This window comes from Morchella sextelata, assembly GCF_020137385.1.
Source record: "Morchella sextelata strain SCLS chromosome Unknown scls_18, whole genome shotgun sequence".
NCBI classification, from domain to species: Eukaryota; Fungi; Ascomycota; class Pezizomycetes; order Pezizales; family Morchellaceae; genus Morchella; species Morchella sextelata.
In genome coordinates this window covers 603,360-631,188 of record NW_025408633.1, presented here as the reverse complement: position 1 = coordinate 631,188, position 27,829 = coordinate 603,360, and the positions used below count along the sequence as shown (strand labels likewise).

The 27,829-nt window shown below is 49.0% G+C and overlaps 9 protein-coding genes across 9 annotated transcripts; 3 read left to right on the top strand and 6 right to left on the bottom strand.

Moving 5' to 3' along the window:
* Window positions 1-1,328: 1,328 nt before the first annotated feature.
* Window positions 1,329-2,347, bottom strand: H6S33_004680 (uncharacterized protein; the record flags this gene model as incomplete). Its single annotated transcript, XM_044836026.1, has 5 exons — window positions 1,329-1,529; window positions 1,605-1,739; window positions 1,809-2,069; window positions 2,133-2,173; window positions 2,269-2,347. 5 exons carry the CDS (start codon window positions 2,345-2,347, stop codon window positions 1,329-1,331), a joined length of 717 nt encoding a protein of 238 aa, XP_044690653.1.
* Window positions 2,348-4,029: 1,682 nt separating this feature from the next.
* Window positions 4,030-4,914, top strand: H6S33_004679 (uncharacterized protein; the record flags this gene model as incomplete). Its single annotated transcript, XM_044836025.1, has 3 exons — window positions 4,030-4,621; window positions 4,688-4,798; window positions 4,853-4,914. The coding sequence occupies 3 exons, from the start codon at window positions 4,030-4,032 to the stop codon at window positions 4,912-4,914; spliced, it is 765 nt and encodes a 254-aa protein (XP_044690652.1).
* A 316-nt stretch (window positions 4,915-5,230) lies between these two features.
* On the bottom strand, window positions 5,231-5,979 carry H6S33_004678 (uncharacterized protein; the record flags this gene model as incomplete). Its single annotated transcript, XM_044836024.1, has 4 exons — window positions 5,231-5,339; window positions 5,403-5,535; window positions 5,627-5,733; window positions 5,828-5,979. 4 exons carry the CDS (start codon window positions 5,977-5,979, stop codon window positions 5,231-5,233), a joined length of 501 nt encoding a protein of 166 aa, XP_044690651.1.
* Window positions 5,980-6,263: 284 nt separating this feature from the next.
* On the top strand, window positions 6,264-8,221 carry H6S33_004677 (uncharacterized protein; the record flags this gene model as incomplete). Its single annotated transcript, XM_044836023.1, has 4 exons — window positions 6,264-6,456; window positions 6,554-6,741; window positions 6,811-7,872; window positions 7,931-8,221. 4 exons carry the CDS (start codon window positions 6,264-6,266, stop codon window positions 8,219-8,221), a joined length of 1,734 nt encoding a protein of 577 aa, XP_044690650.1.
* A 3,640-nt stretch (window positions 8,222-11,861) lies between these two features.
* On the bottom strand, window positions 11,862-13,442 carry H6S33_004676 (uncharacterized protein; the record flags this gene model as incomplete). The annotated part of the gene is made up of 1 exon (XM_044836022.1): window positions 11,862-13,442. One exon carries the CDS (start codon window positions 13,440-13,442, stop codon window positions 11,862-11,864), a length of 1,581 nt encoding a protein of 526 aa, XP_044690649.1.
* A 4,553-nt stretch (window positions 13,443-17,995) lies between these two features.
* On the bottom strand, window positions 17,996-20,005 carry H6S33_004675 (uncharacterized protein; the record flags this gene model as incomplete). The annotated part of the gene is made up of 4 exons (XM_044836020.1): window positions 17,996-18,253; window positions 18,306-18,415; window positions 18,481-19,407; window positions 19,507-20,005. The coding sequence occupies 4 exons, from the start codon at window positions 20,003-20,005 to the stop codon at window positions 17,996-17,998; spliced, it is 1,794 nt and encodes a 597-aa protein (XP_044690648.1).
* Window positions 20,006-20,975: 970 nt separating this feature from the next.
* H6S33_004674 (uncharacterized protein) lies at window positions 20,976-22,290 on the bottom strand (the record flags this gene model as incomplete). The annotated part of the gene is made up of 4 exons (XM_044836019.1): window positions 20,976-21,064; window positions 21,124-21,497; window positions 21,550-21,676; window positions 21,750-22,290. 4 exons carry the CDS (start codon window positions 22,288-22,290, stop codon window positions 20,976-20,978), a joined length of 1,131 nt encoding a protein of 376 aa, XP_044690647.1.
* A 7-nt stretch (window positions 22,291-22,297) lies between these two features.
* On the bottom strand, window positions 22,298-22,935 carry H6S33_004673 (uncharacterized protein; the record flags this gene model as incomplete). Its single annotated transcript, XM_044836018.1, has 5 exons — window positions 22,298-22,330; window positions 22,390-22,449; window positions 22,514-22,627; window positions 22,703-22,794; window positions 22,851-22,935. 5 exons carry the CDS (start codon window positions 22,933-22,935, stop codon window positions 22,298-22,300), a joined length of 384 nt encoding a protein of 127 aa, XP_044690646.1.
* A 3,208-nt stretch (window positions 22,936-26,143) lies between these two features.
* On the top strand, window positions 26,144-27,560 carry H6S33_004672 (uncharacterized protein; the record flags this gene model as incomplete). The annotated part of the gene is made up of 3 exons (XM_044836017.1): window positions 26,144-26,932; window positions 26,991-27,123; window positions 27,175-27,560. 3 exons carry the CDS (start codon window positions 26,144-26,146, stop codon window positions 27,558-27,560), a joined length of 1,308 nt encoding a protein of 435 aa, XP_044690645.1.
* Between the last annotated feature and the right edge of the window lie 269 nt (window positions 27,561-27,829).

Genomic DNA, 27,829 nt, shown 5'->3' with positions numbered 1-27,829 from the left:
TAGAATAGCTGTCGATTAAGCTAGTGATGATGCCACTGCAGCTAGTGATAAAAGCAGTTCAATGTTGATGCCTTTCACACGCTCGAGGTCGTGCTTAAACGTTGTGTAGTGATCCTGCATTCAAGTCGCCGACCTGTTGAGTGACTTGGCCTATCTATCGGTACACCAAGATGCTTGATGAGCCAGGCTGAAGTATGAGTGGTTGATGGATGCTTGTAGATAATCTTTATCGAAGACCGGGTAGAGACGTAGATGTGGTTGTTGTTGAGAGATGTAAGGATTCGGCTCTGGCCAGCTGGGTAACTTCTAAAGCTTATCTTTATAGCTGTCCTTAGCTCCTTAGAACACCCCCTTCGGGTATAGTGTGAAGAAGTGGACAGACCTACGTACACCGTGTCTGGAAACTTTGAGGTTCGGCGTAGAGCTAGTAAGCTGCGCGGAAATTGGATCTCTGTGACGTCAGCTTTGGGTGGTTTAAGACCTGGCTTCTTCCCTCCCCCCTCCCAGACCAGCACTACAACGCGTTAACGGCAAGTACAGGTAGAACCAGCGTCTGGTCCTGTGTGACGTGCTGATGAGGAAGAGCACCCGGCCCGCGAGGTTCAAAACCTATACTCTGATGCGCGTACCGGTTCGGGATTGAACTCATGACAGCATGCACTGGGTTTGCAATTCCTTACTCCTCAAGTTGCTCTTCTATATACAACAACTCAGCCCTGTTCCGTAATCGATGGAGATATAGGCCAGTATATACCTCGAATCAAAGTTTTGTTCCGTTGGAAGATTTGTGCCTGGCTGCTGGTCTGGGAATTTGGGCTAGTAACTGGACTTAGGTTGGCCAGAGTGGTTAACTCGAAGGTAAAGTTTTATGGTGTTGAGTAACATGTAGAGGCTCACACGGACTATCTATCAAAAATATGTCCATAGGAAACTCGAGTTCTTCAAGAATGTCATATTAGATTCTTGCGACAGGTGTGACGATGCGAGTGATATCCGGTGCAATGAAGCACAGATCTACGAGACGGATGGATGGGGTCGCCGGTGTTACTGGGTATACAGATGGGATGCACCTTTTTTTTCCCTGTGCATTAGCTGTTGAGTAATCGCCGATGTGCGAATCTACACAACCAATAGTGTATAAAGTTTCTAAACCCTAGGCCACTAGGCCGGCTCCATTCCACTTGATACCCAAGTTCAAAGAAGAAATCGAAATTATTTTTTGGGCTTTAAAAAAACAAACAGAGCTTTTATACACTTTGCATTGTAATTTGATACGAATAGCGAAGAAGAAAAAGAAATTTGCCTGAGCTGATAAGCTACACATATAGCTACTGCTCCATATGCTCCCCCACCATAGGACCTTCTCTCAGCTCCCTCTCCAACCTCGCAATCTCGTCCAAGCTCTTTGCGTTCTTGATCCTGGCCTCGATACTCTTCCTCTCTTCGGCTGTTAGGCGGACGGTGGTTTCCTTTTTGCCGCCGTTGAGGGGTTCGCCGACGTCGAATGTCTTAGATTTGACGCCCATGATCTGGAGGATCGTTAGAATATCGTGGGAGGTAGTAGAATAAAAAAGGGGGGGGGGGGGGGGGGGTATGGGGCTTACTTTAGCTGCAAGAGGGGATGGCTCCTTCTCGGTTCCGAAAAGCTCGACAGCGCGCTTCCGCTCAGCGTCTTTAACCTTCTGGTAGTCCAAGAAGCGGACGCTGGGGCAACGCCAGATGATCCAATACCGGTAGTTCTACACCGCACCCGCACCGCATGAGTTTCCTCTTCTTTTCCTTCTCGGCCACGATGATGTCTAACGCACCTCTTTCCTGGTAACAGGGTTATCCAACAACGACAAGTGCGTCAGGCGCTGAAACTTTGCCAACGGGTCCAGATCCGACAACTCGGAGAGGTTGTTGGAGGCGAGAGCCAGGACTTGGAGGTTGGGTATGGAGTTTGCCAGTGTGGGCTGGATCGTGGATACGCGGTTCCTGGCGAGGAGGAGGGTCTTGAGGCGCTCGGAGAGGGGGAAGTTGCCGAGTTGCTGGATGTCGTTGTCGGTGAAATCGATTGCGTCTTGTGGCTGTTTTTTTGTTTGGTCAGCCATCACCACCACCAATTATGTTTGGAGAGAGAGCTTGCTTACTCCCGCGACACCCAAATTTTCAATCGCTGGTATTTTATGGCCTGATTTGTACATTCCACCGAAAAGGAAGAGGGGGGTTTTGTTCAATACAGCTCATAGATCAAAAATGTAGTATCTGTTCTTTGGATTTACGCACCTCGTAGATCAAGCTCACGATCATTCAATGGGTTGAGATAGCTCGGGGCGCTCGCGAGGAGCTCAGTGGTCAATCTCATATTGGCGGTGGTGGTGGTGCGTGTTTGGGAATTGGGTTGATGTTGTTGTTATATGAGAAAAAAGACGTCTGCGAGAGGCGCGAGGCGGAGTTTTTTTTGCTGGTGGTTGGTTGCAGACGTACGTTGAGATACAGTTGAAGTTGAAGATTGGTGTGCCCCTCAACACGGAAAGGGCGAGTGCACGCGCAGGCCGGGTAATTATTGGCATGGGCTCGCGTCTTCCCCACAAACTTGGCGCCGTGCCCAGGTATTTCCAATTTATGAGTACTTTTCGCGTCCATATCGACTCATGATCATACAATCTCTCAGCGGACACTCTAACTGGAATATAATCTTACCCATTCTGTGGTAAACTACTTGCTGGATGAAAAACTTCACTAGTCAGCGGAGCTTTTAATTTTACGTCCAGTATATAACAATGTGTTAATTACCAATATTATATTATGAGATCGAGATCACTGCTGGCCACTATTAACAAAGTAGATCTAGCGACTCTGATCTACTTACTTATAAACTCAGACATTTGGAGCGCAGAATATGACACAAACTCTTTTTCTACAAGTTTACGTGTATGGAATTTCATAAATCCACGTGTAATATTCGACTGAGAACGTTATGTTTACTCCAGCAATGTAGGGTGGTCTTAGTAACGGTGTCCATAGCTGTCTAGCCTAGCTAGACGTGTTATATTTATATATATAAGTAGATGGGATTTCCCCTCCGGCTTCGTAATAGAATCATCATTTCATCACCCCACCAATTCTTCGCCCCACAAGCAAGGCCATTAACTCGACGTCCTTCTTAAATTATTCAAACCTATCCTCTGAGACGGTCCAAGCTTAAGAACGTTTTATGATACTCTCTTTATAAATATACCTCATCACTCGAATTGCAAATGTTCATCATATATACAAGCAGAGATCTAGACTCAGAGACTGTGATATCTGCTGCAAATTAATGGTCAAGTTTATCTCATTGTACAAGCGGAGCTAGTACTTCACCACTCTCTTCTTCTCTGGTTAGCTTATAGCACCCGAACAAACTGGCCGTACCTCCTTTCTTGTTAGCCATTCTTGAGAGATTACTTCACACAAAATCACTCGACTGGATTCTGTGGCACCTCTGTTGATATAGTGTGTCCTAAATGCCGGTATGTGTGATTCCCTGCAACCAGCATATCTTGTAGCCCAAAGATGGATTATGTTTTTGATGGAGTGAACACTTTTTATATCGGCAAGACTCCGCGATCTGTTGCCCACCCGTTACCACTTGAACCCAAAGCTCAGACGTTGGAAAGCTGTCTATAAGGATGAAAGCTCATGCGGTTATAAATAGAGCTTGCCCTCGAGCCCATAAAAAAGGCTATGTAGGCATATATACGGCTGGGACAGGTTCGATTATAGAAATATTAGTAAGACACCATATAAATTCAACAGCCCCCAAAATACTTACTTTGTAACCAGCAGCCAATCAGAAGAGTAAATTTCACCCCCGGTCCACATGCAGGCTACTGCAAAACCTCCCCCGCCAGTAACGCTAACAGCCAATCAACAACGTTATCAATTGCGGCTCTTCCTATCACCCGGCCGGGTAACGCCTCTCACCTAAACATTTTTTTTAATTTTTACCCTAGATCCAATAATTCTCGAGAATCCACAATCCAAAAATTCAAACCCCCAAAAATGGCTCCACGCACGAAAAAAACCCGAACCACCAAGCCCGCCCCCCCAATTGAGCATAGCGATGCCGAATCCTCAGATTCCGACGACGCCGGCGTAGCCCTCGAGGACGAATTCGACCTCGACGCCGCCTCCGACTCGGCCGACGAATTCGAAGCTGGCGGCTCTGACGACGACGAAAAGACTGGCGGCGAGTCCTCCGAGGAGGACGAGCTCACCGGCGACGAGGCGGAAGAAGAGGATGAGGACCAGGACGAAGACGACATTGACGACATCCTCGCGGCCCAGAACACGGCCGCCGGCAAGAAGCGCAAGCGCAATGATCCCGCGGTGTTTGCGGACGCAATGTCCAAGATCCTGTCGTCGCACTTGACGACGACGGCGCGGAAGGACCCCGTGCTGGTGCGCGCAAAGAAGTTTCAAGAGAACATTGACGAGTCGAAGCTGGAGGCCAAGGCGCGCAGGGTGCTGCGCGAGGAGAAGAGGAAGGAGCTGGAGAAGGGGAGGATCAAGGAGGTGGTGCCGAAGGATGATGATGAGGCGGCGAGGAAGGCGCTGGAGCATGAGAGGAAGCTGAGGAAGACGGCGCAGAGAGGTAGCTAAACGCCTACCATCTTTGGTTTAAGCAATTGAGAGAGAGATGCTGACAGGTGTGGGATAGGTGTGGTTAAGCTTTTTAATGCGGTGCGAGCGGCGCAGATTAAGGCTGAAGAAGCGCAGAAGCAGGTGAAGCAGAAGGGAGTGGTGGGAATGACAAACAGGGAGGAGAAAGGTAAGGTTCCCAGTTCGCTCCCTTTATAGCATAAACTAACAGCTTTCATCGCAGTCACGGAGATGTCAAAACAGGGCTTCCTAAGCTTGATCCAGGCCGGTGGAAAGACAAAATAGAAGCCAGCAACCCTCCCACGCCACTCTTATGTTCATATAAATAGCAGTATATTATAATAATGGCTTGCAAAAAAAGCTTATCGATATTGCGGAGTTGGGGGTTTTTCTTTTCTTTTCCTTTTTACAGTCTAGGGCATGAAATACAAAAAGCACTTTTTTTTCCTTTACTAAAATAGTCGCCCATTGTTCGTGTTATATGCGGCCGGGTGACACTTCATGATGCACATGAAATTCGCTCCTCTTCTCCGCAACAATAGGTAGATCGGATATCTGGGGGAGATAGGTGGGGTAGGCGGGCGGGGAGGACGGGCGATTTCTACTTCTTTGAGAAATCGCTACTCTGCAGATTCCTCGTCATTGACGGCAGGCGCACCACAATGCCGTCAATCTCCTTGCTCATATGCACCTGGCACCCAAGTCTCGACCTAACACACACTCAAATCAGCACACCTCCCCATCCAAACTCTAAAGTAAACGGTGAGTCCTACGTCTCCGTCAGCCCAAAGGCCAAATCCAGCATATCGTTCTCGTCGTCCTCCGGCTCGGGGAGCTTCTCGTACATGGCGTCGTCCTCGACAATGACATGGCACGTCGAGCAGGCCGCTGATCCACCGCACGCACCTATCCACCCCCACTAGTCAGCACCTAGTCCAATCTTTCGCAATCCAATTCGTAGCAATAGTAGTAATAGCAGTAGCAGTGGCAAGCATACCCTCCATCTCAAGATCATTCTCCTGCGCAATATCCAGCAGGTTGTCCCCCGCGGCAACCTCGTACGTGTGCTTCTTTCCCTCCTTGTCTACGAACGTCACATGCAGCCTAGCCCAAACCGCCGTTTGTTAGTTTCTTTTTCTTGTCCATACCCATACCCAGACACAGACACAGACGTAGTAGACAGAGAGGCAGCACGTACTCCTCACCCTTTTTCGGCGGCGTGATGTGGCCGTGCCATTTTGTGTGCGCGGTCGTGAACGCTCTCGGTGCCGGCGCACGCAGCAGTAGTGGTAGTGGCGGGGCTCGGAGGACAGAGGCGGCGGCGCGGGCGAGGATCCGTGGGAAGGGCATTGGCAATTGGGGGGGTGGGGTGCTTCTTCTTGGTGGGTGATTGTGGTGGTAGGTCTGTATCTATGGTGGGGGGGGGGATCCGGGGGCGGGGGGCAGCGGAGGGGCGGGCGGGAGGGAGGGAGGGAGATAAAAAAGATCTAAGCGGGATTGGTGGGATATCAGATGCAGTGGAGCCGCATGTAAAGCCGTTTTGCTTGGCGAGACATACAAATTGGCGGGTTTTTTGACTCCGAGTAGGTAGTGTGTGTGTGCGCGGCAACGTCGGCTGAGACACTGTTCGACAAATGAATTCGAGGCTTTTATCGTCATCGGTGAGCTGCTGCGTGAGGAGAGGCGCCAGGCCCTGGGCACTTCCTGTAAAGCCGGCGGTCAATTGGAGCGGGTGGAGATTATACTCGTCGGTGACGGCGGAGGTCAAGGCAAAGTCGGCGGAGAAGCCCTACTATGTCACAACGCCGATCTTCTACGTCAATGCCGGTGCGTATATTTGAATCCTTAGACTGCAGACAAATAGCTGTACTTCAGAAATATGGCGAGAGTAGTAGTCAATTGATATATCTGTCTGTGTATATAGCTCCCCATGTCGGCCATCTCTACTCAATGGTCATCACGGACGTCCTCAAGCGCTGGCAGCAGCTCCAAGGCCGCACCGCCGTCCTCTGCACCGGCACCGACGAGCATGGGATGAAGATCCAGCAAGCCGCTCTCGCCGCCAACACGCCCCCCAAGCAGTTCTGCGACAGCGGCGCGGAGGTGTTCAAGGTCTCCTCCACCTACCCACTCCACCTGCAATCTTCACAGGATCTCACTCACCATTGTTACTACTACTAGAGTCTAGCACAACAAGCCGACATCTCGTACGACCACTTCATTCGTACGACAGACCAGAAGCACTACGATGCAGTCCAGCACATATGGGACCTTCTTGCCGACCGCGGCCTCATCTACACGGGAAAGCACGCTGGCTGGTACTCTGTCTCGGACGAGACCTTCTACCCCGAGTCCAGCGTCAAGCAGATCCTCTCTCCCACGACGGGCCGGAAAACCATGATCTCTACCGAGACCGGCCAGGAGGTTGAGTGGGCTGAGGAAATTAACTACCACTTCAAGCTCTCCGCCATGCGTGAGAACCTCCTCGACTTCTACGCCAAAAACCCAGACTTCATTGTCCCCGCCGCGCGTTACAAGGCTGTTGTTGACGAGGTCACATCGGGGCTGTCAGACTTGAGTATATCTCGTCCACGCTCCAGATTAACATGGGGTATCCCGGTCCCTAGCAACGAAGAGCAGACAATATATGTCTGGCTCGATGCTCTGGTTAACTATATCACTGTCACCGGGTACCCATGGACGCCCGGGAAAGAGCTTGTTGGCGGGTGGCCTGCAGACGTGCATGTGGTTGGCAAGGACATTGTCCGCTTCCACTGCATCTACTGGCCCGCCTTCCTTCTGGCGCTTGATTTACCACTGCCGAAGCAGATCCTGACACATGCGCACTGGACTATGAATCAGAAGAAGATGAGTAAGAGCGTAGGTAATGTTGTAGACCCGTTCTATGCGATGAAACGGTATGGGGTCGACACAATGCGCTTCTACATGGCGCATGATGGAGGCATTGTGGATGATGGGGACTACAGCAATAGAGAGATCATCAACCGATACCAAAGCATACTCCAGGGTGGCCTGGGTAACCTAGTAAACAGAGTCTGCAGCAAGACTTTTGATCTGGAGGCAGCCATCGCCTTGGGCGTAGATAGCCCAGACCTAGAGATGACGGAGGCCGACCAACAACTTCAAGAGGCTGTGGAAACCGTCGGCGAGAAAGTGGCTGAGAAAATGGCAAAGTTTGAGGTTCCTGGAGCGCTGAAGGAGATTGTAGCTGTAATTTCCAAGGTTTGTTTGCCTCTCTTCTTTCTCAAAAAAAAAGAAAGAAAGAACTAACCCCCAAAAGACAAACAAATACGTCTCAGAATCTGCCCCCTGGGCTCTGAAAGATCCTTCTCTTGCCGCTCAGCGCCACAAGATAATTTATCTCTCCTCTGAGGCCGTCCGCGTTTCCGGGATCCTCCTACGGCCATTCATGCCCACAAAGATGTCAGCACTGCTAGACCAACTCAGCGTAGCTGCTGATAAGAGAGGGTTCGAGTATGCGTCCTTTGGAAAGGACAGGACGTATGGTGTTGGGTCGTCAGGGAGGAAGGCGATGCTTTTCCCGCCGCTTAATGAGGAGGTTTTAGGTTAGCATTGTAATACAATCCTACTGGTAGCACCATGGGATGATTGAGCGTGACCTTTTGGATTAATTGGGTGTAATGTGGTTTGTGATTGTGTGCCAGAATCGAGAGTTTGAGGGAGGCAATTAGTCTAACGTAGCCTCTGCAGTGGTCTCGTCTCAGGCAGTCGCTGGTCGGGAATCGGGGTGCTTGTTTTGTGTTGGGGACAAAACAGATGGGTGTTGAAAGGCACTGCAATCCTCAGCGATCTTTAATAAAAAAAGAACCGAACATGATTGTACCACTCGCAACTAACTGACCTGGATAAGGAAGAGAGGAGGGACGAGATCCTCTTATAGTAATAGGACTAAGAACAAGTGTTCTCAAACAGAGTACACAATACATAGCCTGCTTGGAACAACGTCCCAACTACACAGGCCAACTGACAGCAACACCCGCCCACCACAAGAGCCGTATTCGTCTGTGTACTTGCCCAAATAACACCTACCGTCAAGAAAGAAGACACCTAATGACCGACCCGTCCTAGCTAGGCTCTTATGGTCTTTGCTTGATTGACCTGGGGCCTCGTACATCACCTCATAGCCCATCCAGCCCAGCGGCGTCTAGTAAGCAGCGGTAGAGAGGAAGATATTGTAGCTCCTTCTACCCAGGCCTCCCCCTTCCCCTCCCCCCAACGCCCTTTCATCTCCATCTTGCCACTTACCACCCTGGCCTGCCTCGCCGCAGCCAACAACATCTAGGGAGCAGAGGGATCAACGGGGGGGTACGTACCATCAAGCCTGAGTGAGGCACTCCGGAGAGGTAGATTTCCACGGACATACGTAGCTTTTACGAGTGGTAAGAGAGTATGACCGGTACCACGATTTCTACGAGAAAAGTGGTATGAAGAGCCGGAAGTGAGTCGGCATAGAACGAAACTTCACTTCCGGCCCTCCATACCGCTCTTCTCGTGGAGCCTGTTGGGCGGGCCACATCTTTCCCAAGTATCTCGTACCCCAGCTTCCACAAAAAGTGTTTTGCGGTGCATGTAGCTGGGAGTGGTGGGTCTTTGGGAGTTAACAGCGCAGGTCGTGCCAAGACGGTACGTGAGCCAAATAGCAGAGAGACATTTGGCCGAGTGAGAAATTATGATTGTGACCTAAATGGCCTCGGGTGTAACCCAGCTGCAGTCTCGTGCCCATTTTCAGGAGTGGTAGCACATGCAAACAGTCAGGGAATGAGACTGAGCCCCCGCCCCGGCTCTTTATCGAGTTTAGCTGAACATAGAAGTACCCGGGGAGAAATAGACGGACTGGAGCAGTCTGTGCATGTGACTGAGCCTGCCCCGCGCTCCCCTGGAGGGGCTCCGTGGTATGATACAAGATATAGGATAAGGGAAAGAAGAGTATTCAAGACATGATTGTGTCGATGGCGGTGCTGTATGTGCGAGGAGAGGGCTAGCTCAACGCCCTACGCTACTTACGTTTGCGGCGTGGATCACACGATATCACTCGTGCGACCAGAACCCTCGCTATCGAGAAGAACGGGAATTTTCATACTACCAGCGGGTGCAGAGATCCAGTTAACCATCCAAACAGCCACATATCAGGTCACAGAGTTTTCTTTTAGCATAACTATGTGTCGAGTGAACATATATGCCCGCAGAGAGAGCCATCCTATAGCCAGGGAACAGCCAAAGCGACAATCTTTGCTGCCAGTTGAAGCGATCGCTCTACTATTTGGAAGGTGCGATTGAAGAGACGAAGGGATCTGGGGGTGGCCAGGGATACGACGACACCTAGGCACCCTCACACTATTCCAACCACCCTTGCCACAGATCCCCCACAATCCAAGAAGGACCCTAAACTAGTCCACATGCACGTCCCCGACAGCCTAAGCACCTCGCCACCTCTAGAAGTATTAGAGAGACACCACACCACCCACCGCTACAACCCAACGGCTACGGTGTCGCCCACTAGAGGGGCCGGGGTTCGTCCATCACCAGCTATGGTTAGAACCACCTCCCAGGCTTGGTCGAGAGACTGTGTGACTGGGTGAAAAGGGGGTAAGTGCGGGGTAGTGCTTCTCCTTTTGCTGCTCTGGGACAAGTTGGAGAGGTCTTTGTTTTTTGTATGTGCTCTGTTTATTGCATTGCCGGTTTTCCAAGTTATAAGTGAGTGGCTTGAACCCCCCATATCAGGATCCCCATCTGAGACTTTGGGACTGTGCTCGTCTCGTTTTTTTTTAATTGAAGCTGTACTGAGGTAAAAACCGGGGCTTTGTTTCTCAATCATGACGGAATCATATTTACCACCACGCTATAATCAGTTAGGCCCCTCCATTCTATTATATGAAAGCCTCCCATAACATACATGTATGCACTGACTGGGAGCAGCCTAGCGTCGTCAAAAACCAAAAACCCAACAATCCGGCAGCAAAAAGAATATATGCCATGCGTCTAATCGTACTTCGGAGTGTATCACAGCGTTGGAAATGAATCGACAACAGCGCATGAGCTTCCGGCCACGCCGGGAGTCGAAGCCGAGCGGTCTTTTGAAATGCTGCAACAAGAGTTGTGTTACTCCCGTTCCGCCATCCTCTCGCATGGTTGCAGGAGCAAAGCACGTTTGCTCTTTTAGCACCATATCGACATGTGCAAGATGAGGCATGTCATGTGACGCGGGAGTACTTGTTCGAAAGAACGTGTTGGACCCTTCCCGCCCCCGTCTGGTGGAAGAGAGCCGTGGGCCTAGTTACAAGTAGTCAGACCTAGGGTCAATGATCGAAACGTCGGTACTTTGTTTATATCCCCACTCTCGATACATGTATGTAACCATTTCCACTTCGAACTACATGTACGTAACCAGATCTACATCTTAACCAGCCCGTGGTCCATACACTCCGGGGGGCAGGAAATATGGACTGGCATATGGGCTGACTACAAGTATTAGTACTAGTAATAAGACGTGTGTACTAGTACTAATGTGTGTACTAGTACAAGTACTAGTACTAATGTGTGTACTAGTACAAGTACTACAAATACTGAATCACTACCTATCACTCGCGCATTCGCCGCAAACTTCTACGAGTAGTCTCGACATTGATAGCTACACTTGCACCAGACAAGCGGGGTACCTCCTGGCGGTGCCTCCATAGGCCTCCCCACTCAAGACCGTGCAACCACCAAAAGGGACGAGAACCACAATGTAATGCAATGTATTGTATTGTATGTATTGTATTGTATCCTATAGTAATAGTATAAAGTCATAGAGTTACAAGCCAAGTCCGCGCAATGAGAGATGAGAGATGAAAGATGAGAGATGAAGATGAGATGAGAAAGCAATCATGCAGAACAACCACAACCACAACAGCAGAGAAAAGAAGAGAAAAAGAGAGAAAATGTATACGCCCCCAGAACGAAAAGCAACAGCAAACAGAGACCAAGTAGTGTGTGCGGGTGATAGTATGAAATATATAAGGAAACAAAAAAAGATGCCACCACACCGCCAACAAACGAAGGAAGAAGAAGGGGAAGTCAAGTCCACACACCCTAGATCGTCAATGTCAAGTCCAAAAAAAAACCACAAATTACAACTCTGCTATCTTCACAAAGCCCCCAAAGCAAAAAAACGAACCACTCGCAAAACAAAAGCTCTTCCAAACCAACCATTAAATCGCCGCCCACACCCCCGTCCCGACACAGCTCCCCTTCCCACTCCCCACACTCGACGCCACATCCCAATAGAAACCCCTCGCACTCCTCCCACTCCCACTCCTACTCACCGTCTTCGCCGCCGCTCCCCAACTACCACTCCTCAACTCCGACGGCGACCTAATCAGCGGATGCTGCTGGAACACCGGTCCCGGCACCTGCTGCTGCGGGGGCGGCGTCGGCGACGAGAACCGCGACTTCAAGAACGAGAAGAAGACCCTCACGCCCAGCTCCTGCTCCCAGTACTCTCGTCGCACCTTCTCCTCCTCATGCTGGCTATCGCCGTCGAGCTCGAGCCCCCACTGCGCCATGTCGCTGTGGTGCAGTGTGGGCGTGAAGTTGTAGTGGGGCATCCCCGCGTCGGACGGCGTGGCGGGGGTCTGCAAGTGCGTGCTTGCAGCTGTGGTAGAGGTGGTGGTGCGCGGCTGCGGCGTCTGCACGCCGTCGTCGTTGTAGTTGTCTGCGTCGTCGTCGGCGCGGTGTAGCGTCGAGAAGGCGGCGCCGTCGGGGGCGGGGTGCGTGGTGTATTGTGTTACGAGGACTCCGAGCTCGCGGGCGAGGCGGTTAAGGAGGCGGTCTTCTGCGGCGGTGGGGGCCGGGGTGGCGTGCAGCGAGATGCTGGGGTCCGGGTACGAGGACTCGGGGAGGGCTTCGCCGAAAATGACCTGCAGGAGCTCGTCGTCGATGCCCATGATGTCGCGGATGAACCTCCTCGTGATGCGGCGCCAGATGGTCTCTGGGTTCTCTGTATCCTCATCCTGCTCCTCCCTCTGCTCTTCCTCCATCTTCCCATGCACAGTCTCCTCCTCGTCCCCTCGCTCCTCCTCGGTCGAAGCAGCCATGAAGGCCGCATCCTCGTCCAGAAGCGCCTTAACGTCCTTACTGCTTCCGCCGCCCGCGCCGCGCAGACTCGCAACCGACATCTTCCGCCTTGTGACGCGCTCAATCTCGTCCAGCAGGGCCTGGCTATGCTGTCTTCGCCAGCGGTCAATCTTCGCATCGCTATCGCTGCTGCTGGTACTTCCTGCCATCGCCACGATCCTCAGAGACTCCTCCAGCGACCGCAGCACCCCCGTCGACGTTGTTGTCGTCGGCGACGACAGCGGAAACGTGCCCAGGCCATCGTGCGTTGGCAGGCGCACGGGCGGCGGGTCGTTCGCCAGTTCGCGGAACGGCTGCAGCGAGTCGGTTTCTGTGCCGTCGTCGTCGTCCATGTAGTCGTCGTCCGTGTCGTCCTCCTCTTCTTCCTCATCTTCCGATTCGCCGTAGTTGCCATGGCGCAGGATGCGCGGTGCTGATACGACGCTGCCGAGGTCGGAGGTAGTGGTGACGGTGGCGGTGCCGATCGTGCTGGGGGAAAAGACGACCCATTCGTCGGTTTCCTGCTCGTGCTGGTGGTCCGCTGCTGGCTGTTCGCTGGGGGGTCGGCCGGGCGAGGAGAGTTGGGGCGAGTAGAGGAGGTGTTGGTCGGATTCGGAGAAAGGTGGGATCGAGTGGATGGAGAGATGGCGGGTGTTTGGGGGTGCGCGGAATGCCATGGTGAGGGAGAGAGGTTGTGAGATATGTAGTTGAGGGTTGAGATATGATATCTAGCTATCGCGGGGTGAGCGGGGTGTTTCGTCCCTTTTTTGAACGGCAGTTGCAATGGGGGCACGAGGAGATGTATCTCTCTCTCTGTGTCTCTATAGAAGAGTGGTATATTACTCTACTCTATCCTGTTTGTGCTATTGTTTCTCTTATTTCTACACTTGGTGGGTGGTGCGCAGAGAGTGCCCTTTTTGTTTATTGCCGTAGTGGGTGTGGTGCGTGTGTGGTGAGTGGTGAGTGGGTGCCAGCAGTGTGGGGGTTCCAGTCAGTCAGTCAGTCGGGCAGTTAGATAGTTGGTTAGTTGGTCAGTCGTTCCCTCGCCCACTCACTCGCTCAGAGCATTATCAGTGGTGGTGGCAGTGGTTGGTAGTGGTGGAGGTGATGATGTCGTCGTCCGTGGTGTCGTGATGTTGATAAAGAAGCGAGCGAGCAAGCACTAACAGGAACAGGAACAGGAGTTCACTAAGTAGAAAGCAGAGCTGAGCTGGGGCCCACTCTCACTACTCTACTCGCTGCACCAGGCCTGCGCTAGCACTCGAATACTGATTCCCGGCAGCCGCGATAAGCATTTCCACCCAGACACAGCCAGAGCTAGCAGAACATCCACATCTACAAGGGGGGAGAGTGAGGGGATCAGAGTCCTTCAGTGAGGATCAGACAGTCTACAGGCGGACCAGACTGTGCAGTTCAGCATCATCTCCACCACCCCTCTCCTCCTCCTCCTCCTCCTCCTCCTCCTTCACCGCCGCCGCCCAGGCCTCCTTCCGTGTACGCCCGAAGAATCACGCCTTCAAGAGCTACTAATCCCCAGAATAGAACCCTCAGGGTGCCTATATCGTACGTGGATGGAATTACTATCCACCGCTCCCGCGATGCCGTCAAGTGGAAATCCGATCCCATCACGCGAATAAATCTCACGTCACAGGTACTACTGCTTAGGGCGCCTCTGTATGTCTACGCATAGAGCACTCTCTACTGTTTCCCTCTGCTCTATATGCTCTGCTGAGTCTACTCTGCACGCACGTCCCTGCATCTCCCTCCCTCCTGGTAAATAAGTTGAAATGTCGTATTAGCCGTCAAAACCATGCACTGTCAGGGCGGCATGAACGTTAACGAGCTCGAGAAGGAAAAGGTAAAATAAAAACTCCCCGAGTAAAACATTCCACAGCCCATGTTTTTACCCGCCCATCAGAGAATCCTACTAGAATATTTACCCGCCTCCTCTTCCTCCTCCTCCTCCTTAGCTTCATACCCCCCCTCACTGCCTACTCCCCAAACCAGCGTGCTATGTGCTGTCAAAAAAACCGGTCCGGGTCCCCTCCCTCGCAGGAGGGGAGGGGTGAAGGAGGCGAAGAGCGCGCATCTCGAGGCCGGCAGTTTGACTGGTGCGTGGTGCGTGCTGCGTGGTGCAGCAGCGGGGGTTAGGGTTGTGGTCAGTAGAACTTATCACTCGGGTTGGTATGGGCTGTTGTCTCGGACTGAGATCTACATAACGTAGAGTACGGTGATCTGCCCCACGGTTTAACTTGACTACCAACCCGGCGCGCGAGCGGGTAGGTGGTATGTGGAGGTCTTGAAGTCTTGAAGCTGAGTTTCGAGGCCCAACTCAATTGCTCTCTACACACGCCAACCAGATAGCTACTGCGATACAGTACAATCCTCTCGAGTTCCATCCGATCCTACTCAATACTAGTAGCTAGTAGTGTTGAGAGACCAGCTCATGTATACCGCGGCCGCGGCGCTGTGTGTTATAGTTGGTGTTCTATAGGGCTTTACGTAACCCCCCCACAACCAACAAATATTGGCTTCTGAACCGCAGCGGCAGTAGAGGGATCACCATGGTTTTGGTTTGAGACAGGCCAGTACAGTTCAGCGCAGCGAGGGGGTGAACATGTATGTAGTGCGGTCCAGTTGTGGGCTAGGTATATCGCTGTGTGATATAGATAGTTTTTGTGCCTATTATATAAGGAGGCATTATACTGAGTTCCCAGACTTCTCCAAGCCCAAGTCTAATCCCCCACTACCTCCTAGCATCGCCTGGTAGAGTTCCAGGGGCCGGTTACTAAAGCGTGATAGGCCAGGGCGTTGTTTGAGCGGTGCGAGTGATAGTTTGTGTATCATGTATGGTTACCACACGCCCTAGGCCTTGGCACCGGCCGGCCGGTAGTATGTACTGTACTAAGCATACGTCAGATCATGATCACATATGTTTCTTTACAACCAAACCCCATTGATTTTGAATAAGCATTTGAATCTCTCCCTCCCGCATGTGCAACTAGAAGTCTCCCCGAGAACCTCCCACTAACCAGACGTCCGGAGGATTATATTAGCTGTATCCGTGTAGACACCAGTACAAGCTTAAATCTAACTCACATACATGTATTTGGAAACAGAGCCCCATGAAATGTTCCATGGCTGTTAATGTTTGGGTACAGTCGAGTCGCTATAGCGATGCTGCATACAGTGATACTCTTGTTATATAGATAACAATCAGTTGTCCCGAAATACTGTTTTACCTGCCCATCCTTGCTTCTTATAGTGATACTCGCCTTATAAGGATACAGATTTTCAGTCCCGACAATATCCTTATATCGGGAGTCGACTATAGTTGGGTATTAGTTCCTGCTCCTCTCGATAGCGGGGGCTAGCTATTGTCGCCCCCCCCCCCCCCCGGGGGGCCCCTCTGATGAATTAGACCGACACGTACCGAAGCTGGGCTTTAATTGAGCCATTAGATGCTTTGGGTGTTTTTGGGCCAAGTTATATAAGACGACAGCCTGGCTTATCTTGACCATGCTGAAAAGTTACGGAAACCCCAAGGGGAAAGAAGGCTCGAAAGCTTGTTCCCGGATCCTACGTACCGGGACATAGGTTTTTCCTCGGGCACCGTACGTTCTAAGTAGGCGGTGTAATGCTTGGGCAGTAAGCTTTAAGTTGCAAAACATATAGTGACTTCTGCACGGGCTTGGGCATAGTCAGGTTGAGTGCAAGAAGATGAAATGTAGCGAATAACTGATGAGGAGAATATGAGAACTCGCTCTTCCCCACTATTAATTGCAATCTAAGCCACCTATCATAATGACAACATGTGGTTTCCTAAAGCTAGACTAGCCTCTCCTTATAATGACAAGTACTTAACTAGGGTTAGGGGCAGATCTCCGCATCGAGCGGCGGGACCAGCTATTGATGAGACATGCACAAGGAGTAAAATTCGACGAATGCTTATCCCGCTTCTCTCTCATAAGACCCGAGCTGCATCAGACTCTAGCTGCTACACAAGAAGTTTCAAGAGCGGGGAAGATAGAAGCCCCACAAGCCCACAGATTTTATCCCCCGACCCCCTCATAGGATACCCCTAAAGCAGCTTACCCTTCACTATTACGCACTACACGCAAACATGGGCCGGGGCGAAGAGACCTTCTAGGGCTCAGGCGTAGTCAACGCCTATGGCTAGGCTGCGAAGGTACGAGTGATAGTTCATGAGAATCTCCGTTCTCTAAACTAGCGCACAGTGTATTATATTTTGGCACTTTTAAGTACACCTACCCTCACTATATAGCATGTCTTCTTACGAAAGCCCATATCACATATTTGAGGCTGAGACAAGCTATAGGGATATCCTACGCCGGCTGTAGTGGTGGTGCAGTATCACATAGCCTTTGGCTGCATAGTACAACTAACCGTATCTACCCTCCCCTTCGATCCCCCTCCCTCTCGGCCATACTGTAGCGTTAGCCTGTTTGAGTTGCGGTATCCAACGAACGGATAGAATCCGTAATTTCCCAACATATATTTTATTTCCAATATAACTACCCTTCTACTCAATACCGGTCACCGCGGTCGTTTCCCTCTCGCTAGGCCCATGAAGGAACAGAGATTTGCATCGTAATAATCGGTAACTACAGGTATACATATGATTTTTTGTGAGAAATACAGCAGGACCTCACAGCGCATCAGGTACCCCATCCTCATGTACCCAGATGCACTGGAGTCCGATATACACAGGTGGTATGAGCCATCCCACCCCAACTAACCCTTCTGCCCATCGTACCTCAACCCTTTAACCAGCCTTTTTTTTTCGCCCTTCTTGCTTCCTGGGTGTAAAAAAAGGAAAAGACAAGTTTTTCTCCAAGCCCATCCTTCTATCCATACCAGATCATTCGTACAGTCCCCAAGCTTCTCCACGCAAACATACCCAGAAGTAACCACATCGCACATGATATTGGCATTCATATCGTATCCCCGCTTATTGATCCACCACATTGATCGCAAACCCTCCAAACGCCAAAAAAAAAAGATTTGAAGAAAGAAAATTCGTCAAGGAGGAGAGAGTTAGGGAGAGATTAGAAGAAGAAAATGAAACGAGTGTAAGATCCAGGGGAGATAAGAGGTTTCCCGAAGATAAAGAAAACAAAAAAGAAAAGAGCAATAACCTTCATAGGTCCAAGATGTTTTACAATCCGTCCAGCGTGGTTACTGCCACTCTAATCCCCTCGCTTCGTCATCAACAAGCCCATATGCCTACAGTTCCATTCACTCTTCCTTCGACGAGATATCCGTCCTTAACCTTGACCCTCTCCACAATCTCCGTGCTGCCATCTGCACCACCGCAATCCCAGTGTCTGCCCTCAGTTTTGTCATAAACCTTGGCGACAGGCTCTCCAGCAGCTGATACAATGCGGCGGCTGTCAAATTGCATGCTGGTGATAGGGTTATCATAGCCAAAAGCATCGAATATCGAGCCAGTTCGTAGATCCCAAATCTGGAGAATTATGTTAAAAAGAGCCATAAAATGACAGAGGAGAATAACATACTCTTATACTTCTGTCGAGGGATCCGGTAACGAGATGCACGTCGTCGAATTGAAGGCACGTCACAGGTCCAGTATGGCCGACCAACGATCGGTGAACTTGGCCACTCCTCACTAAAACCACCCCTCATATCAACAGACTGACCTACGACCACAAATTATATAACGTTGAAACTTACAATCCCACAGCCTGACCATTCCGTCTGCTGTTCCACAAGCAAGGGCAGCATCAAAGCATTGCAGAGCACCGACAAAGTCGCCATCAGGCCCACCACCTTGTCCGCCTGCTCTCCATTTACCCTCATCCATATTGTTCTGTGCCGCTGCCCAAAGAACATCCAATGTCTGTACACATCTTCCCTTGACAAGATCCCATTGTCTTAAGGTTTTATCGGCGCTGCCAGAGACCAGAGTATCTCCCTGGAAGTACAGTGCTGTAACTTCCCCTACGTGCGAATCAAGACAGAAAACCTGACACTCTGACATCGAAGGAGTGTGATATCCCATTGTTGAGTGTGCCCCATCATCATCTACATCATCATCTTCCTCATTTACAGAGGCCGATACAGAAGCTGTGGCAGATGACCTCTTGTGAACCGACCCGGTTGTAGATGGGGGAGTGAATTTATAGCTTTCTGCCCGAGACAAATCCCATAGACGGATTGTAGCATCCGCTGAACCGGTTGCGACCATGTTATCTTCCACCTGAAGACACCTAACAGAGGCTTGGTGGCCTTCCAGCAACCCCAAACAACGTCCAGAATTAAGATCCCATACTCGCACGGTGTCATCAAGTGCTGCAGTTACCATTGTGCCAAATGGAACGTCAAAATCTAAGGCAGTTATATTATCGGAATGAGTATGGATTTCTTTGATCCTTTTACCAGGTTCAAGGTGTTCGTGAAGTATGGGCATGGAGATGCGGCGAGCAGACTTTCGTTTTCGTGATTGCTTTGGCGAGTTGAGCTTTCCATAGATTGATTCGGACATGAATGTGGATTCCTCGCTTTTTCCATCATCAGCGTTTGAATCGTCAGAAACATGAGTTTCTGAGGCGAGTTCGAGTTCTTCCTGCAAGTCCTCAATCTTGTTTTCAAGATTCAACACTGTCGTCTAGCATTAGCACCATTAAGACGCAGTCATGTCCTTGCAGTTGTAGGTTCAACGTCCTGGGAAGGCTGAAATGGGTGGTAAAGGATATTTACTTTCATGTTCGACTTCAGCTTCGTCCTGCTCCAATTTTGCAAGTCGGTCTAGAACAATGTTCCGCATCTGATTCAGATTCATTATTTTTATATCGATTTCCCTAATCTCAGACGAAGACATGTTCTTCCTGATCCCGAGCATCTCTAGCTTCCGTGCCAACGTCTCCTTTTCACGATTCAATTTACCCAGTGTTGGTGGGCCAGAGTCGTCGCCATTGGCATCTTCAAGCAGCTTTTGCCGACCGGAGCCTTTGGTAGTCGTCCTTCCTCGAGGCTCATCGGGTAAGGTCGCCTGGAAGCCTTGGAATAAGGAATAAGAATTTTCGTGCTCTGGGATATTCGTGAGGAGCTCATCTGGGAGTGAGGTGAGAGCTCGATACTGTATTTCGGCAGTTGATAGCTTTGATCGAACAAGTTCCGACGGCGAGCGGTGATTGAACGTAAACACACGCTTTTGAAGTGATGGTCGATGCGCAAGCTGTTTGGAAATATCTGTCATTGTGGAGGTGTAGTGGTGCGACGGATCACCGTCGTTGAAGAGAGTTCCCGCGGTCGCTGTCACTGTGCGGCCGAGTGCTGTCAGGTTTTGTCCCTGCAGGGCAAAAAAGAAAAAAATGCGAAAAATATCGTTAGGGCAGATCTACGACATCCGGTGCACAGAGGCAAGTTGGAAACAAGACTTACTGTGACGTTGGTCAAAACGTTATTTCTTCTACTTATGGCATTTGTGTTTGTTTCGGAATCAGAATTGCTTCTGGGATTGTCAACTGTGGACAAGGAACTGCCATGACCAGAATTCGAGGCCATGACATTCCAGGGAATGGACGGAAACGGCGATAGCAGAGGGAGATGATTGCAATTGAATGGGGATGGGGAGTTGGTAAGTGGGGGAGATGACCTGGGACCTCCTCGGTGATGGAGGGATGAGAGATGAGGAATGTGCGAATCTGCTATCGCAGCGGATGAAGACAGCTGCGAATGAAGAGACGGCACAGGACAAGACGAAGCCTACCAGCCAAAAGACACCTGCTGAAGTTGAGTTCACCCCTCCACCACGAAAAATAATCTCGGTGGCGGTGGCGTTGATATGTGGCTCATGAGTGATACTCTACACACCCTCGGCCCGATGGAGCCTCATGGGTCACCATTTTATGACATGCCGAAACATGTCTCAGCCTGTGTAGGTTGGCGCGTACCCTATTTAGAACGATGTGAAGATAAGAAGCCCAGAGGAATCCGTATTATGCATGTATGAAGTAGTACATTGTAAAAAAAATACCATCTCTAGAAAACCATACATACAAGTACTTGTTGGTATATAAAACTGGGGGTAACCTGCGCTGCATGAAATAGAAAATAAAAAGCAAACTCCACCATCATAACTCGTGTATGTATCCATTACTCCTATTATTATTTCAAACACCACCAATTACAACATTTTTACTCGCTGTCCGCTCCACTCAGTCTATCTACCTCGCTTCAAATCCATGAGAGGCGATCCCAAGCCCTATTATTTCCAAAAATATCGGAATTCCTTCTACCGCAAACCAAGCGATACCTAGACTGGTATTAGAGACAATAGCTTTCACGGTGCAGATAGTAAGACACATAACTCACCAGCATATACTACGAGCTTTGTCACAACCTCAACATCATACCTGACTCTAGGCCTTTCGATCTTCCTAAAGACCTCTGCCTCTGCCTTTTCATCATCTGAATCAACAACTAGCGCTTTAACATCGACGTTCCCACTGCCCATTTCGTTCTCATAGTTTGCTACATCCCTGGATACAGAAGGAGAACGGGATTGGCTCGTTCCAATGCTTTCCCGGCGCTTCTTTTCTCGATATGCAAGCGTTTCATAAGCATCAGCGGCGGATTGGGGACCGACAGAGTCAGAACGCGGCCGACGAAAGTTGAGGATCAATGCAGGAAGTTCACTCAGACCAAAAAGGGTGTCATCGGGCAAACGTGGGACCTTTTTATATTCACTGTTTGTATATTAATAACTTGAGAGAATTCTAGGCAGAGAGGAACGCTTACGAAGCTGGTGTAAAATGTTTTCGTGGTAAAGATAAACCGATACTTTCGATTACTCTGTAAAGAGGAGGTAAAAAATGGTGTAAGGTGGGTTTCATAAATTCTCTCCATGCAAATATAACACAAACGCCTATTGAACGATGATCAGCTACATTGATCATTTACCACACTCAACACCCCGAAAAGCTGTATCTTAGACTTACCGGCAACCACTCTTAATACACTTTTCGTCAAGCCAAGCTCTTCATATGAGTACGGGACTGTAGCTGGAACGGGCTCGTTCCAGCTCCAGGAGCTCTGCGCATAATGCCAGTGCCCCACATCACACCCCATAACCACTGCAGCGAATGCAACCCCATCATCGAAGCATGGGCAGGAATCAGCAGGCTCAGGATGTATCCTAACCATAATCAAGCCCACCACAATAAAGACTACAGGAACCTGCCAAGACCCGCTGAAGACGAATGCATCAACCGCATCCCGAGATACCCAATCTACAATCGCGAGAACAGCGCCGAGGCAAATACCGACAATGACGTCTAGAAATCCGTGCATACCGCAATACAGTCGTCCTAATACAATGGAAATTGCATATACCCATGCTAAAGCTTCGAGAGAGAGTCGCAGGGTGGTTGATACATCGGGAGTAGAGCGGAGAGATAGAATTCCATACAGCGCTACAGACACGGCATTGGTAGAATGTGTGCTTGGAAACCCGTACTCAAGGGCCGCTGACCCAGACATGGTAATCCTATGGAGAGGAGGAGATAACGGTCGCGGTAGGCTTAAAGCTATTAATAATTTTCTACTGACTAAGCCTTTAGTAGATGACGAGAAACTTACCATAATAGATCTTTCAAAAAACCACTGAAGAACACCCCTGAAGCTAAGATATGCACCATCCTGATTGAATCACAAAACTTAAGAAAATGTCCCCTACAGATACTTAGATAAGAAGATTACTTACCCTCGCCCAAGAGTTGTATATCCAAACCAAAATAACACCGGTAGCATTATCATGAAGAAGGTATGAGTGCCGAGATTGGCTGTGAGCGCAAAATACGAATCGAGAAAGGGTGTTCTGCAATGTTCCTTTGATATGATGAAAAACATCAATACTGAATCTAATCAGTATGTCAACTATATTATAACTCACCTGGAAGTATGCAAGGTACGGTGTTTCCCATCTAACCAGGGGCAACAATTTCTGTCGCGCCATGTACCGCCATCGTGGTAGTCGGTACTTGTCTAAGCACCAAAAATTAACCTGCAAAGCTCCATGATTTGGTTCCGGAACTACCTACAATGATCTCGCGGGAGTAATCCAGCATCAACCTTTGTTTGACCTTTCTCAACCTCTGTAACTGTGTCAGGCTGTGCAGCTCCCATTTTCAGTGACAATCCGCTTATCTCCGGGACTGTTTTATTTTTTTTTCCTTTTCAAAACTATGACCGAACTATGTTGAGAGGGATTGATTCTAGAGACTGTTCGCACAGACACAATTGAGGCTCGAAAATGCCGATGAGGTTGAGCCCAATCCTGGTGACACGCGTTGTGAAGTTTGACAGATTCGTGGTGCTGTCTCTCTCATGATTCCGGAAACAGCTTGACCCGTGCTACCGGTATCAAGGACCATTTATAGTTAGCTTAGCGCTGAGTCATCTATCATTCATGTCTGAATTACTGGATCTGCGCTGCGTTTATCAGTGCGCATGCGCATGCCTGTCGATGTAGAGTAGGTACACGTAGGTAGCTATAGGTGGAGCACTCTTTCTAATGATGACTTGAGGCGTAGTTTGATATCCCTTAAGCTGTCAGGCCGGATCCAAATCGTGTTACTCAAACCTAATACAGAAGTCGTGATATAAACATCGCACTAGAGGAGTGTCAATCATGAGGCCGGTGATCTATCACGGTTTTGACATAAGAGCTAGTGTAAAATCGTGAGTTTTTATATCACGACTTCTGTATTAGGTTTGAGTAACACGATTTGGATCCGGCCTGACGGCTTACATGTAGCAGGTCTACTGTTGTCAATAGAGTGTTACATGTAACTTCTATGCCAAAAAACAAGACTAGGCTTTATTGTTATATTCATGATCAACTAATAAGAAAAAGCAAAACCTCGAAATAACGCTGTAATTGACCTCGACTTCCGTGCCGCTTGCATTAGGCTTTTCACAAATTAAAGCTTCTATCTACCTTTATTCTAAAAACCCCACAGTCTCCAGTACTTGCAACTAGATACCATACATACATGTATCTACACGTATTTATTAAAACCCCGAAGAGTTCAAATGGACGTGTATTCAAAGCTCGACCTGCCGGCCCTTTAGAACAAGAACAACGATGACTCAATACTGACTAAGTACTATTCTGTGAGATCTACATGTAGCTATGCCTGAAATAAACGCCAGGGTTGTTTGCTGTTGAAACAACCAATAGACATCCTGCTCTCTTCTGCACTATTTGCTTAATTAATTCCACGTACTTGCATGGTATAGGGTATGTGATAAAATCCAGATGACTCTTTGCTTGGAGTTTGATGAAAGCTCATATCAAGGGATTACCTTGAGTCTTGTGCCTAACTCATTTCACCAAAGGAATTGTGTTCGCGTTCGAGTGAGCGCTTGAAATAACCTGACATGACCAAAGCTTTCCCTTCGAGAGCAGTTTATATTTGATGTAGATACATATTATACAGAGTAAGTATCTAGAGTGAATAAATTTATACCCACAGATCAGTATCCTAAACTACCCCTTGTTTGAGATACGTGACATGAATTGCATTTTTGTATGCAGATATATTTCCCAACTGTGGGGTTTTGCGCAATTAAAGTATTTCTATTGCATGATGCTGCAGTGCAGTAGTGACGATTATGATGAATTATGAGATGCTGCATGTGTGAACTCAACACTCTTGGGAGATTTTTATATGCGGATCCATCAGCATCCTAGTTGGGCGGGGGATGTGGCCGATTAAACGTGCCGTCGTGGTTCCTGGCGCGTCTGTCCGTGCATCATCTCATTTCCCGACGCCCACGCTAAGTCACTTGTAGCATACCAACGCCTTCTCTGCAGTGAAGCGAACTCGTGTATGTAGCCTTTCTTTCGGAGGTTTCACTACTTTCCCCCCTGGACTCGATCCCAGAGAATCTAGCAGAGACATCCAGACCTCAGTTCATACATGTACTTTACAGCCACTTAGCTTGGAGTTGAGTGTCTGCCAGTTCAGTGCTGTACATTTCGTTTATCCACCTGGCCCTGAGCAGCCCACCAACCAACTGTCGTTCACTTACTGCTGCTGCTGCTACTACTGCTACAGACTGTACCTACTGCGAGTCCTGTTGTACTGCTCACGCTCCTTCCCACCATTTCCTGTCCCCAACCGCCCACCCCTCCCTAGTCCCTAGTCACTCGTTTTTGTCAGTTGTGGTGTTCCTGGCGGCTGAGAGGGTTTTTTTCCGGGGCTCTTCTTTCCTTCTCTTCTTACCCACCTTCACGTCCTAGCAGCAGTCAATTGCTGCTACTTCTCCGCTGCTACCGCAGCCTAAGCCCATCCCCGCTACTCCCACCCCCCCACGAAATTGGGAAAAAATAGAGCCCGCTCGAGAGAGCTGGCGCCTTGTGGATCTTGAAATCGGGTCAATGACAGCCACGAATTTTGCTGGTGAAGGACGTTGTTCCAATAACAACAGTAGTCGCCTCGCCAATCGTGATACCTCCTTTCTGGACGGTGATGCACCAACATCAGCAACCGATAACATGCCTTCATCTCGGCATACAACACGACGGTTAACTTTGAGTGGAGCAGCTTTGGTAATCTTATCAACTGTATTTTTGCCTTTAGCAGCAGCTCAAACTTCTTCCTCCGGCAATTGTATCTCACTTTCTGGATCACGTACCTGTCCAGCGTTTAACGAATCCTCTATTTCTACCTCAAGTTCTCTTACTGGCGAGTAGTATGTCTTCCCCAACATGTACTATTTAAAATTTTATGAGCTAACGCGTTATCATAGCCCATTTCTTGCCTATGTTTCTAGCACCGAACAATTTGATACCCAGTTCGAACAATATATCAAACAAGACTATGCCAAGAATAAGTAAGTTTCCCTTGAGTAATAATTTTGTTTCTAATAAATATCAATTTCTAATTTGGTTTGTTTAACCTAACAGATATCAAAATTTATTTGGCTGTTCCAACCTAACACTCTCAAATACAACTGAATTATATGCACGCTACACCCGTAGTGTTCTTTGTTCTAGAATGATTCAGGATTCACGAACAGCATGCTCCCTTACAACAGCGAAGTCAGCACCAATTTGTGCAGATGCCTGTGTAGGTCATCATGTCTTCTTTTGAAATCGATTTTTGACTAATCGAACATAGGCTCAATTTGCTATCAGCGAGCAAATAATAATTTCAAATGAGGGAACATGTGGAAGTACTAACCAAGATGCTCTCGGTCTAATCCGGTCTGATTTTACCATATGCGCTTTGCCATCGGACTCTCTGAATTCAAACTGTGTCCCTGCCGATGAAAACGAAACCACGAATTGTGGTTATAAGTAATTCTACTCGATCACGGGATACTCATGGCATTGCTGATAATTGACAGTGATAATCTCCCTGGTCTTTGTTTATACTGTGCAACAAATTCGCCAAACTCAACTGATACCTGCTGCTATAATTCCAATGCTGAGACGCGGTGTGAGAACGTTGATTTGCCAACAGTCACTTCTTTACCCCCAATATTTACAACAACTGCAGTTTCCTCGTCAACCAGCACATCATCATCTGGCGCATCGGGCTCAAGTGGTGGATCGGGTCTTACTGGGGGACAGATTGCAGGAATCACTATTGGAGCTGTTGCTGGTGTAGCGCTGGTGGTTATGCTTATTTTGTTATATCGACGCCGGCAAAGATATGGGAACTCTCCGCCTACCTTCAACCAACAATCTCGACAACATCGAAGCCCCTCAATGACTTTCAACCCAGTTGCTGCAACAAGCGTACAGGCCCAAGGGTATGAGGTTCTCACTGGACGGATTGCGCGAATGTCAGCGCTTGAAGGGACAGGTGGGGCTTCAGATATAGACCTTTCATCTCCTGGTGTGATTGGTGGTGCCAGACGTGGACATATTCGGGTCGTTGAGAATTCTTCGTCCTCTGATTTTGGCTTAGAGGATAGTCCAAACACCAACCAACCTCGAAGATACTCGCCTGGTCGGCCCCTACACCCTCCACCCCGTGATCGAAATGCATCTTTATCCAGCACTTCGATTCTGATGTCGGATAATTCATCTCCCGTTACTAGAAGCGACAGGGATATGTCATCCCCTAGATTTTCTAGTCCACAATCCGAACAGCTACCATACTTCAAGGTATTCCCTCTTCCTTATGAGTTACATGTATCTTGTTCCTGTGCTGACTCCAGTTTAGGATTATTATTCCCAGGATGATATTCATCCAAATGACAAAGTCGCAGTTTTGTGGGCATACCAGCCCCGAGCCGCCGACGAGTTTGATTTAGATCGAGGCGATATGCTCAAAGTTGTGGGCATTTGGGACGATGGTGATTTATATCTACTTTTTATTCTAGGCGATATTTACTAACATTCGGTAGGATGGGCTACTGGTATTCGCTTGAATGAAAGAGCAGAAGATTATGTAAGCCACCGCCAGCTTCGTGATAGTGGTGTATCGGCACATACTTCACGTGCCAGTCAACGCCGGTCGTCCTCTCCTCCGCCTGGGATCGAAATCAAAGCTTTCCCTCTTGTGTGCGTCTGTTTACCGGAGCACTGGCAAAAGACAATCGACAATGATCCGCAGGGGTCGGATTTCGCAGGATTTTCGAGTGATCAACCCGAGGAAACGGTGAGCGGCCGATTACATGATGAGGATCCGCGCACACCTGAGCGAAAAATCACCCAAAAGGGCTCCAGCCGCTTTCGAGAAGATTTGAATGTTCCTCGGTCTGGAAAAACATCATCGCCGGCCTCCTTTTAACGCATTCGTAATTCAATAATTTCCCAACTCGTTTATTTTGATGAGTTTAGATAATTTGAGTTGCCAAATCTTAATGACGGTTTTTCTTTGTTTTTGTTTTTGTTTTTATCTTTTCCTTATTCATTTGTTCTGTTAAATATTCCGGGCACGGAGTTTGGCTGGCTTTTTTTTTATTATTATTCCCTTTTGTTATCCCTTTTTGAAGCCTCAGTGAGCGATTTTTTATCTTGTGTCACTCATTTTCGGACCTGATTTCCAGACTTTTCTTG